At 43.6% G+C, this 12,455-nt stretch overlaps 1 protein-coding gene across 1 annotated transcript in view; it reads right to left on the bottom strand.

Moving 5' to 3' along the window:
- LOC132817323 (contactin-associated protein-like 5) overlaps positions 1-11,974 on the bottom strand; it is a 910,472-nt gene extending 898,498 nt beyond the window's left edge. Inside the window, exons 1-2 of the mRNA XM_060827733.1 lie at positions 11,932-11,974; positions 11,669-11,779 (exon numbers count right to left, since the gene is read on the bottom strand). Of these exons, the coding sequence (XP_060683716.1) occupies positions 11,669-11,779; positions 11,932-11,974 (154 nt within the window). The remainder of the gene's footprint in view (positions 1-11,668; positions 11,780-11,931) is intronic.
- Positions 11,975-12,455: the final 481 nt, after the last annotated feature.

Genomic DNA, 12,455 nt, shown 5'->3' with positions numbered 1-12,455 from the left:
CCTCCGGCAAAAAGAGTCCCAGCCTTTCCAGCCTCTCCTTACAACTCCAGTCCCAGTAACATTCTTGTGAATCTTTTCCACACCCTCTTCAATCTAATAATGTCCTTCCATAACAGGGTGACAAGAACTGCAGAAAGCACTTTAAACGTGCCCTCCCTGACATACTGTCCAACTACATTAACATGTCCCAACTCGGCGGACATCGGCTAGAGCATTAGCAGTGCCCAGAGCCTGGGCTCAGGGACTCAGTGGGTCGTCAGTTGTGGCATTGCTTGATGATCGATGGTTGGAGTGAGTACTATTAGTGCGATAGGCACAGAGCCTAGACTCAGGGACTTAGTGGGTCGTTGGCTGTGACATTGCTTGTCGATGGTTGGCTGGAGCAAGGACTCTTAGAGCGGTAGGCCCGGAGCCTGGAGCGAGGGATTCAGTGGGTCGTTGGCTGTGGCACTGCTTGCCGATCATTGGCTGGAGTGAGGACTCTTAGTGCGGTAGGCCCGGAGCCTGGAGTGAGGGATTCAGTGGATCATTGGCTGTGGCATTGCTGGGCTGATCATTGGCTTCAGTGGTGGCAGTGCCCGGAAGAGGATTCCTCATTCAGCAAGGTCAACTCGAGACTTGGTGGTTCTTTGGCTGTGGCGGTGATGGTGCCTGGAGTGGGGACTGCTTGAAGCTTGGTACACCTCGCAGACACCTTGTAGAAGCCCTGCAGCTGAGTTTGAAGAGCCCTTGTGCAGAAGCTGAACTCGATTTATGTAATTTCCTTTTTGTTACTCAAAATGGCAGTGGATTGGGGAAACAAAACACGTTTCACTGTTACTTTCTCGATTAAATGTGACAATAAATAAATAAATACTCAATGGTCTAAGCAATCAAAACTTTATATTTATGAAATAATTATGGTCCATCAAGTCAAGTGTAAATATTTTGCCTGTCTAGTATTCTTCTAACTGATCGTAAGTGCTATTTAGATAGATATCGGGAAGTATGGTTACAATTCTAAATGTAAGGCATATGGACAGACTAAATGAGTGAGAAGAATTCCTGCACCCAAGTGACAATCACATATGTAGCCGAGAAGATAAATATTATGCAATGAAATGAAATGAAAACTGTTGGCTTGATTTTCCATTGCCATCTACTTCATGCTACAGCATCAACCACAGCTTAGTGGAATTGCAATCACCCCAAGGGGATCAAGCCCCGCTCCAGAGTGCAGTACAAAAAGAGCTTTTGGCTGAGACTGAACAGTGGTCTCAGAAAAGATCTTGTAGTACTAATCAGAGAAGAACAAGGGAGCTCTTAACATATATCACTGAAGAGCCAGATTGTTCAGTATCACATTGTTGCTCATTGCTATATCCTCATGGACTGCTGTGCTTCTGACATTAAGATCATGACTGTACTTCAGAAGTTCTTCATTAGCTACTTGATGACCCAACATTCTATTGTCGTGGCAGAGGCTGCAGTGCGTGGATAGACACCAAAGATACAAAAGCATAACAGCAATAGGAGACTCCTCAGTTTTATTGTTATTCATTTGTGGGATGTGGGCATCATTGGCTAGGCCAACACTTATTGTCCGTCCATAGTTGACCTTGAGAAGGCGGTGGTGAGCTGGTTTCTTGAACAGCTGCAGTCCACCTGCTGTGGGTTGACCCACAATGCCATTAGATGGGGAATTCCAGGATTTGATGCAGCGACAGTGAAGGAACGGTGATATATTTCCAAATTAGGATGGTGAGTGGCTTGGAGTGGATCTTGCAGGTGGTGGTGTTCCCCTATAACTGCTGCCCTTGTCCACCTCAATGGAAATGGTTGTGGGTTTGGAAGGTGCTGTCTGAGCATCTCTGGTGAATTTCTGCAGTGTGTCTTGTAGATAGCGCATCTCAGTAGTCTTGCAGTCACTGCCTGAGAAACACAAGACAAATGGCATCTCACAGAGCCCACCAAAGAGGCAGAAAACTCAACCTAATTTGACAGGACGGTACATCAAATATGGAGAACATTTATTAACTGTGGATAACATTTCCCCGGTTCTGGATTAGTGGTGCTGGAAGAGCACAGCAGTTCAGGCAGCATCCAAAGTGCAGCAAAATCATTCCCCGGTAACAACGCTTGGAAAATGATTTCTCAGATTTCATATGCCTGGATTTTTAACGTTTTTAAAATATGACAAGAGTGTATTTAGATATAATTAAGTTGTAGGATTTAATATTAAAACTCATAATTGAAGCCATGTGAAACAGGGGCTCCGTCTACAATTAGTACTCACGCTTAAGTTGCCTGTAATAATACCACAGTGATGTAGTCTTCTGAAAGAAATTCTTTTACTGCATAATGTACAAGTGCTTGTTGGTAGATAATAACAGATCATGTGTGCTTATAATTGCAGTCAAGTCTAATGAGAGAGAGAGAGTGTGAAACATGCAAGATGTTGAAGCTGGATTTCCATATTACTGCATTCAGTACAACTGTTTTTGTTTAAGGTCTTATGCCATTTTGTCAGCATTCAGGCAGCTTAATTAAAATAACTGCAATTGCTTTCATCTAATCTAACTGTACAGAAGGAGGCCATTTGGCCTATTTTGCCTATGCCAGTTCATTGGAAGAACTATCCAATTAAGTCCACAATCCTCAGCCGTCTGTCTGTAGTCCAGCAATTAATGTTCTTTTTCAGGTATTGATTCAATTCCTTCTCAAAGGTTGCAATTGAATCTGCTTCCATCAACCTTTCACACAGCGTATTCCAAACCACAACAACACGCTGCATAATCTTCACTGCACATCTCGCCTTTGCTTCTTTCACCAATTATCCTTATCGGTGTCCTCTGATTACCTCCTGCCTGCCTTTTTTTAGAATTTGCTTTAACTGGATTCTGAACACTTAAGCAAAGCCAAAGATAAGCCAAGTAACGAATATCAATTCTAGAGATCCTTTAAACAATATTAAATATCACAAACTTACCACCTCATCTCAAAGACATTTAAATTGTTGATAAAGAGACCTATTAGACATAGAAACACATTAGAAACATTACAAGCGGGAGTAGGCTATTTAGTCCTTTGAGCCTATTCTACCATTCAATATAATCAAGATTGATCTCCAGTGTTACAGTCCTGCTCTCTCCCCATACTCCTTGATGGTTTTAAATGGTAAAAGCATTATCAACTGAATATATTTAGTGACTTGGCCTTCACAGCCTTTTGTGCTGAAGAATTCCAAAGAAATATTTTCTCATCCTAAATAATTAAACCTCTTGCTAATATTATGACTCCTGGTTCTCAACCCCACAAACTGTCCATCCTGCATCTGGTCTGTCCAGCCTTGGTAGATGTTCGTATGATTCAATCAGACCCCATCCTTTTAAATTCCAGCAAATGCAGGCACAGTAGAACCAATCTCTCCTCATGGGACAGTGAGATTAAACTTGCCTTCATAACCTCAGGGTAGCTGACTTGCTCATGTTGCTGGAGATGGGGAACTGATCTGTGTCAGAGATACCTACTGCACCTTTGAGTGGATGATAGCCATTTTGTGCTGCCCCAGATTCACATTGTGGGATTTTTTTTTTAATTTATTTACTCACAGGATGTGGGTACTTTTGGCTAGGCCAGCATTCATTCCCCATCACATAAGTGCCCAAGTAAACCACATTGCTGTGGGTCTGAAGTCACACGTAGGCCAGATCAGGTAAGGATGGCAAATTTTCTTCCCTAAAGGACATTAGTGACCAGATGGGTTTTTCCAACAATTGACAATGGTTTCATGGTCATCTTTTGACTCTTTAATTCCAGATTCTTTAGTGAATTCAAATTGCAACATGTGCAGTGGTATGATTTGAATATGTGTCCATGGGAATAATAGTCTAGTGATATCACCAGGCCATCTCCTCTGCTATATAATAATCAGATTGATTAAAGGCAAAGTCACTACAGAGTAGATAGACGTCAAGTTGGTCGACTGGGTGGAGATTCCAGGTATTGAGGGCATAGTCTGAGAATTAGGGCCAACCTTTATAGATATTAGGAAGCACATTGACATGCAAAGGGTGGTGGATGATTGGAACTCTCCTCCACAAACACAGTGGATGCTGGATCAATTGTTAACTTGAAATCTGAGATAGATAATTTTTTCTTAAAAAAATAACACTAAGGGATATGAGCCAAAGGTAGCTATATGGACTTGGTACACAAATCAACCATGATCTTGTTGAATGATAGAACAGGTTAAAGGGGCCGAATGGCCGACTCCTGTTTCTGTCATTAGAGAATGGAAGACAGACAACTGGTAGTGGTTTAACTGGAGGGCCATCACACCTCAGGTGAGGGTAGAGGTTGAGAAGGCAGGATGTTCATGGTGACCTCAGCCAGCATACATGATGTGGAGGCACCAGTGTTGGATTGAGGTGGACAAAGTTAAAAATCACACAGCACCAGGTCCAACAGATTTATTTGAAAGTACAAGCTTTCGGAGCGCTGCTCCTTCATCAGGTAGCTACTGGGACAGGATCATAATACACAGAATTTTTAACAAAAGATCAAAGTGTCATACAGCTTATGTGATGTATTGAACAAACCTAAATTGCTGTTGAGTCTTTAATCATTTAGAATGGGGGGTGCAGGTTTCGATTGATTAATATGTAAATCCCAGAATTTCTTTCAAGTCACAGTCTCAAGATAACTTAAGATTTATCTATACAAAAATAAAGCGATAGCACAGCTGGTATAGGCATTGAACTTGCACTGCTGGTACCATTCTGCATTACAAAACCAGCTCTCCAGCCAACTGAGCTAACTGGGAGAGAGCAGCCATAACTCTAAGCTGGTCCCCATGTAGACATGGCCACAGCTTCCTGCTACAGGCCATAGGAAGTGTCTGCACTTGCTGCTAATGAACCTAATGTCCTTCAGTGAAAGAAACTGACATCCTTACCTGATCTGGCCAACACATGACTCCAAACCCACAGCAATGTGGTTGACTCTTAACTGCCCTCTGGGCAATTGGGGATGGGCAATAAATGCTGGGCCAGCCAGCGTCACCCTCATCCCGGAGATGAATAAATAAAAACCAGGAGCTTCCATCCCCCGGTGTTGGCTGCAGATTGGATCTGCTCGGCTGTCGCTGCTTTCTTGCACTTGCCCCACCCTGTTCAGATGCCCCTCTGCCTGGAGCACTGAGGGTAGTGCCTAAAGGCCCAGTCTGCTGCCATCACCCTCTGCTCCCTCTCTTCACTGCCTTCTCCTCCTCCTCCAGATTTGTGTGGCTATCTCCGCACGGCTGCTGGAACAGGACTGCGGCTTGAACCTGAATGCTGCAAATCGCCCTCCGAAGGCCTCACAATCTGAACTTCTAGCAGTACCAGCTTTGAGACCTGCTGTTGATTTCTGACCTTGGGACCCCACCCCCACTTTCGTACACATGTTCTCCTGCTGGCATTTGCAGCCTTGTGAAGGAGCTCCTTTCTCATTCATTCTCAGGATCTGGAAGCTGCTGGCATGGCCAAGATTAATTGCCAATCCCTAACTGCCTCTGGAGAATGTGCTGAGAAGCCTTCTCCTTGAACCAGTGCAGTCCATGTGGTGAAGGTACACCTGCAGTGCTATGAGAGTCATAGGCTCATACAGAGTCAGAGTCTTTTGGCATGGAGACCCTTTGGCCCAAACTGGTCCATGCCGACCAAAATGTCCATCCAAGCTGACCCTATTTCCCTGCATGTGGTCGATATCCTTGTAAGGACTAAGAGAAAGTGGGAACTGTAGATGCTGAAGATCAGATTCAAAGAGTGTGGTGCTGGAAAAGCACAGCCAGTCAGGCAGCATCTGAGGAGCAGAAGAGTCGATGTTTCAAGCATAAGTCCTTCATCGGGAATGTGGGAGTGGCCCAAGGGGGCTGAAAGATAAATGGGAAGGGGCTGGGGCTGGGGGGGTCAGTAGCTGGGAATGTGATAGGTCGATAAAGGTGCAAGATAATGGTGATAGGACACAGCAGAGGTTGGAGCAGATGGATGGGAGGGAAGATGGACACCTTACTTCCAACTACAGGGGATCAATGTTGATTTCACCAGTTTCTTCATTTTCCCTCCCCCCACCTTATCCTAGATCCAACCTTCCAACTCAGCACTGACCTTTTGAACTGTCCTACCTGTCCATCTTCCTTCCTAGTTTCAGTTACATCGCGCTGTAAACCTTTATACGTCTTAAGATCTTCTCCTACACAACCATCTGATGAAGGAACAGTGCTCCAAAAGCTAATACTTCCAAATAAACGTGTTGGACTATAACCTGGTGTTGTGTGATTTTTAACTTTGCAAAACCCAATCCAACACCGGCACCTCCAAATCGTAGCCCCTCAGGTTCTCTTTTATTCTTGCCCTTCGAACCTTGAACTGATGCCCTCTATGCCTTGATTCCCCAACCCTGGGAAAAGGACTGAGTGCATTCACCCTATCCATGACCACCCCATGATGTTATACACCTCTATAGGGAGGGAGCTCCACCATTTTAATGCAATAATAATGTTACAGTTCCTACTCAGGATAATTTGTGTCTTGGAGGGGAACTTGCTTGTCATGTTATTCTTGTGGTTCAGCTGCCCTTGTCCTTCAAGTTGGTACAGGTCACCAGTCTAGGAGGTGCTGTCCCAGGAGCATTGGTAAGATGCTACAGTGCATCTTGTAGATGCTGCGCGCTGCTGTTCCTGAGCATCGGGGATAAAGGGAGTGAATGTTGAAGGTGGTAGTTGGGGGTGCCAAAGAAGCAGGCTACTTTCTCCTGAATGCAACTTTCAGTAGAGGTCAGAAATCACACAATGCCAGCTAATAGACCAACAGGTTTATTTGAAATCACAAGGTTCCGGAGCACTGCCCCTTTGTCAAGTGTGACTTCTGACTTTGTCCACCCCAGTCCAACACCAGTACCTCCATATCTTCACTAGAGGTGCAACAATAAGTACATCCATGATTTAAATGGGATTTCTGTGACATTTACAAGTTCATTGATTATTTTGGAAACATGTTCAAAATCTGTCTTGCATTATGACTTCAGATATGAATCATTGCACAAAATATATTTTACAGAAATGAGTAGAGTAACAATTATGGTCCAACTCAGTCAATCCAAACAGTTAAAACAAAAATTCATCTATTAATGTAAAAAGAATCATCAGCAATGATTCCCCATTATAGGGCAGGCCAAACAGAGAACAGCCAGGGAATTCCTAGAGGCATGGCACTCATCCACAAATTCTATCAACAGACATATCGACCTAGACCCTATATACCGGCCACTGCAGCAGACAGCAACTGACAACCGGAAGCAGCAGATTCAAACCATTATAAATGCTGGAGGAACCAGCACAGAAGTGCTTCACAGGAGGCTCCCAAGCACTGAAGATGTAACCTAGAAAGGGGACGAAACGTTTGCAACAAAAACTCCCAGCTCGGCGAACAGAACCACAACAACGAGCACCCGAGCTACAAATCTTCTCACAAACTTTGAATGATTCCCCCTTCTGATTGTGATGGAGGAAAGGTAATTGATGAAGCAAGTGAAGGTGGTTAGGCTGGGAATACCACCCTGAAGGATTGCTGCAGAGATGTCCTGGAGTTGAAACTGATAGCCAAGATCCACAACTAACTTCCTTGCACAGTGGCTCAGTGGTTAGCACTGCTGCCTCACAGCACCAGGGCCCCAGGTTCAATTCCAGCCTCGGGTGACTGTCTGTGTGGAGTTTGCACATTCTCCCTGTGACTACATGGGTTTCCTCTGGGTGCTCCGTATTCCTCCCACAGTCCAGAGATGTGCAGGTCAGGTGAATTGGCTGTGCTAAATTTCCTATAGCGTTAGGTGCATTAATCAGAGGGAAATGGGTCTAGGAGGGTTAATCTTCGGAGGGTCAGTGTGGACTTGTTTGCCCAAAGGTCCTGTTTCCACATTGTAGGTAATCTAATCTAAAGTATAAATCCACGAGTGAACTAGCAGATTATCCCTCAATTCTCTTTGATAGATCCTTGATGCCACACTCAATGGAACGTTACCCATAGTAGGAAAACACTCACTCACGTCTCCACACATGAGTTCAGCTCTTCAATCTATGCTTGAACCAAGGTTGCAATAAGGTTTTGAACTGAATGGCCCCTAACAGAGAGGAGAAAGTGAGGAATGCAGATGCTGGACATCAGAATCGAGACTATGGTACTGGAAAAGCACAGCGGGTCAGGCAGCATCCGAGGAGCAGGAGAATCGACATTCCTGATGAAGGGCTTTTGCCCGAAACGTCGATTCTTCTGCTTGTCGGATGCTGCCTGACCTGCTGTGCTTTTCCAGCACTACACTCTCAACCCTGGCCCCTAACAGAACCCAGACTGAACTGAGCAGGTTATTCCTGTGTAAGAGTCACTTGATGGCAATATTTATGACAACTTCCATCACTTTACTGATGACGACTAAGAGGAGACTGATACAATGATTGTCGAGATTGGATCCATACTGTGTCTTGCGGAGACCGCATGCCAAAACAATTTCCTATTTGTTGGGTCCATGGTACTATTGTAACTGTAGTAGAGCACCCGATTACAGAGCTTGGCTACCTCCGGAAAAAAAATCTTCAATTCCTCTTTGAGAAAGACAGGTTCGATGTCACAACCATTTGCATTTAACCTCCAACATTTCAGGGTTTATTTTAAGCTTGTCTGAACATGGTACTTCACAAAATGGTCACAATTCAGATCAATACCTACGATTGCAACATTGGATCAGCCATTGCGATCGCACAATATCTTGTGTCAAAGGCCGCTGTATGACCGGGTGCTTCAGAGACAAATCTCGTGCTTGTTACTTTTAACAAAGGACTTTGCACTTCAAGGTTTAAGATCATTTAATTCACAATTAGATGGCTGGAGTCTAAGTAATTTGTTTGACTTGAGCTGTGTGGCTCCACGGGTGAGATTCACTCAGATGTAGGCAAGCTGTCAGATACGAAAAGGGTTTCATCTCAGCATGGATGACAGACAAAGAAATCTCACAGTTTGTGGTGCACATTCCTCTGTCTGGATGTCACTATAGAGCCACTGCAGTGATGGGCACAGTCCAGAAATGAACAGAAACATGAGGCCATTGAAACAGTGGTAGGTCAATCAATTCCACGAGCCTATTTCACAATTTAATTAGATTATGGCTGATTTACATTTCAACGCTATTTATGAACCTTTCACGTATATTTCTCGATACCTTTGGACAACAAAAGGTCTGCTAGTATGCTCACTTGTCTGTCCTTGATATGCTGCAACGCTATAACAGTGTAAACTGGAGGAGAGCAACATCTCATCTACAGATCAGGCACTTTACAAAATACTAAATATGTTCTGAGGAAAGCTCATTAAACCTGAAACGCTAACTTTAATTTCTCTTCACAGATGCTGCCAGACCTCCTGAGCTTTTCCAGCAACTTCTGTTTTTGTTTCATACACTTTACAACCTTCTCAAAAATCCATCCCACCCTGGAAATGTTTTTCTACAACCTCTACCATCAGGGAGAAGGTACAGAAGCCTGAACGCACGCACTAGCCGGTTTCCAAACAGTTTCTACCCTACTGTTGTGAGAATATTGAATGGCCTCACAAACTCTTAACATTTGCTAGTCATGTGTTTTTGTTTTTTACCGCTGTTTACCTATTATTTACTTATCTATGCTACCTAACTATGTGACCTACCTATATTGCTCACAAGACAAAGCTTTTCACTGTGCCTCGGTACACATGGCAATAAATTCAAATCAATTCAATTCAATACTGAGTTCAACACCTTCAGATTGTGAACCCTACCCCATTCCTTCCTTTTCTTTTAGCTTCTCCTGTTACATTCTCTGTCATCATGTCTTCTTTCTCCTCCCCGCACCCCAGTGGGACTGTCTATTCTTTCCAGTCTGGTAATGTTCTGCCATTCTCACATTCCCATTACTTAATCTGCAGCCTTTCTCCCCGAGCACTCTACCCCACACTATTGCATAAAGGCTGCCCCACCAGTATTGTCACACTTCACGTCAGCTCGGATGAACAGTCATCTAGAGTCGAAGTGTTCACTTGCTCTGTCTCCATGTATGCTGCCTGACCTGCTGTGATCGCCAGCACTTTTTTGCTTTCAAAAGCCTGCCAATCCCAGTCTTGAATACTTCACGCAAGGTTTCTCTTCACCACATCAGTGCCAACAAACAGCACATCATCATAACTCCAACTAGACCATAAGGCTGCTCTCTCAGCAGAGAGAGAGAGATGATGGTGGTGGTTTGACCACAGCTGAGTGGAGAGGTTGAGAAGGATGGTCCTTTATGGTGACCTCATCCAAAGTAGGAATCAAACTCACAGGGTTGGCATCATTCTGCATTGCATATCAGCCCACCAATCCCTGACAGAGGAATGTGCAGTATCAGCAACAGAACCTTATTGTGAAACTTCTACAGCAGAAAGAATAATTTGCAACTCTTCTGTTCTAGTCTGGTTCAGTGTTCTGATGCACAAGGTACCAAACATGATGTGAAGGTGCCAGTGTTGGACTGGGATGGACAAAGTTAAAAATCACACAACACCAGGTTATGGTCCCACAGATTTATTTGGAAATAAAAGCTGTTGGAGCATTGTTCCATCATCAGCCACATGTAATTTTTAACTTAATGTCAGACAAAAAGACAAACAGAAATTGCTGGAGAAACTCAGAAGATCTGGCCATATCTGTGGAGAGAAAGCAGAGTTAAGTGCAGTGAACATCCATTCCCAATCTCTAAAGAAGGCTCATTGTGTCTGTGATCTAAAGGTTACTAGACTTGAAATGGTAACTCCGCTGTTTCTCAACAGACACTATCAGACCTGCTGAGTTTCACCAGAAATTTCTGGTTTGGTTTCAGGCTGCCAGAGTCCACAGTTCTTTGCTTTATGTCAATATCAAATTAAGTTGAACTGTAACCTCAAGGTCACTGCGACACCTCCGAAATACTGACTTGCAAAGGATTAAGGTTGTAAAATCTTTTTAAAAAGCCTCATGTTATCAATGAGCATCTGCACTGGAGAAGTACTGTACTCCTTATTTAATTCCCCAAAAACCTTTTAATCTCCTATCTCACAGGGGAACAAAGCAGAGAAGAATTCAGAAACTGATTTAAAAGAAAACACATGTCATTAGGGGTTATAAATATTACTTTCAAAATTGTCATGCAAATTTTTGTTCTGGTGATTCAAAATGCCTTTATCTGGAGGATGATGTGTCATATATTAAAGTACTGAAGTATCTCTCGTTCAGCTTGGTGTCCAACATAATGACTTACACTAACATATTCTAGAGCTAATTTTAAACAAAAAACTCACAGGCCTCAAGAGCTCAGAAATAATATCACCATTAATCACCATTTGTACATCAGCATTGGAGTGGATAATCTGAGATACATAGTGCTCTGGGGAATTAGCTGCTCACAGCAGCTCTTAACAATAAGGATGAGAGCATATAAAGAAATCATAATGCAAACCAAATAGATATTTTGCAAGACGTGAATGCATCATTTCAAGCTGTTACATTATCGTCAGGTTTAGATGAGGCGGACAGAAACACCTGTGAAGATCGATATGGAGGGAACGTGAGAGCAAAGCGTCGACTGGATGTGGGTTTTTTGGCCTCTTACCATCTCTCCTGTTCAGCTTCGCGAAGCCAGGGCTGTGACTGCTTGAGAACTTGGAAGAGCAATCGAAAGCTGATTGAAGCAAGTCAGACACCAGGTGACTGTCACAATTATCTGCCAGGTTGAGAAAACAAGCGAAAGAGAACAATTTAAATTTTGAATTATTTCCTCTCATCCAATAAACATGAGCTATCTTGGCGAACATAGTAAATGCACCATGGAATTTAGTTATGTGTCAATAAACAAAGATGCCTGCAACTACTCACCTGTCAGCTTCCTGCTTCCTGCTGACCTGCATGTGCTGCTCATCTGCCACTGCCCTGATCATTAAATTCTCACCTTTGTTTTTGAATTTTTCCAGGAGAATACAGCTTCTTATCTCTGTGACTTTCTCCTGCCCAACTATCCATCAAGATAGCTGCACTCACCCATTCCGAGTCAGTGTTCAGAAATGGTTGCCTGACAGTGGAATCGAATTGAGACCCTGGCACTGTGAGGCAACAGTGCTAACCACTGAGCCACTGTACCACCCAATGCTAGAGAAGTTGGAATCTTTGAAAGTGGAATAAGTTGCCAGGTCCGGATGGATTGTTCCCAAGGATGCTGAAGGAGGTCAGGGAGGGAATAGTAGATGATCTAAGGATTATTTTTCAATCTTCACTAGACACAGGTTAGTTACCAGAGGACTGGAGGAATGTGAATGCAGTTTCATTGTTTTAAAAGGGTACAAAGAAACTGCAAAGCAATCATAGCCCAGTTACTTCGGTTTACTTACAATCCTGAGAGATTG

The sequence above is a fragment of the Hemiscyllium ocellatum genome, chromosome 7, assembly GCF_020745735.1.
Source record: "Hemiscyllium ocellatum isolate sHemOce1 chromosome 7, sHemOce1.pat.X.cur, whole genome shotgun sequence".
In the NCBI taxonomy this organism is placed as follows: domain Eukaryota; kingdom Metazoa; phylum Chordata; class Chondrichthyes; order Orectolobiformes; family Hemiscylliidae; genus Hemiscyllium; species Hemiscyllium ocellatum.
This window is presented reverse-complemented; position numbering and strand designations above follow the sequence as displayed.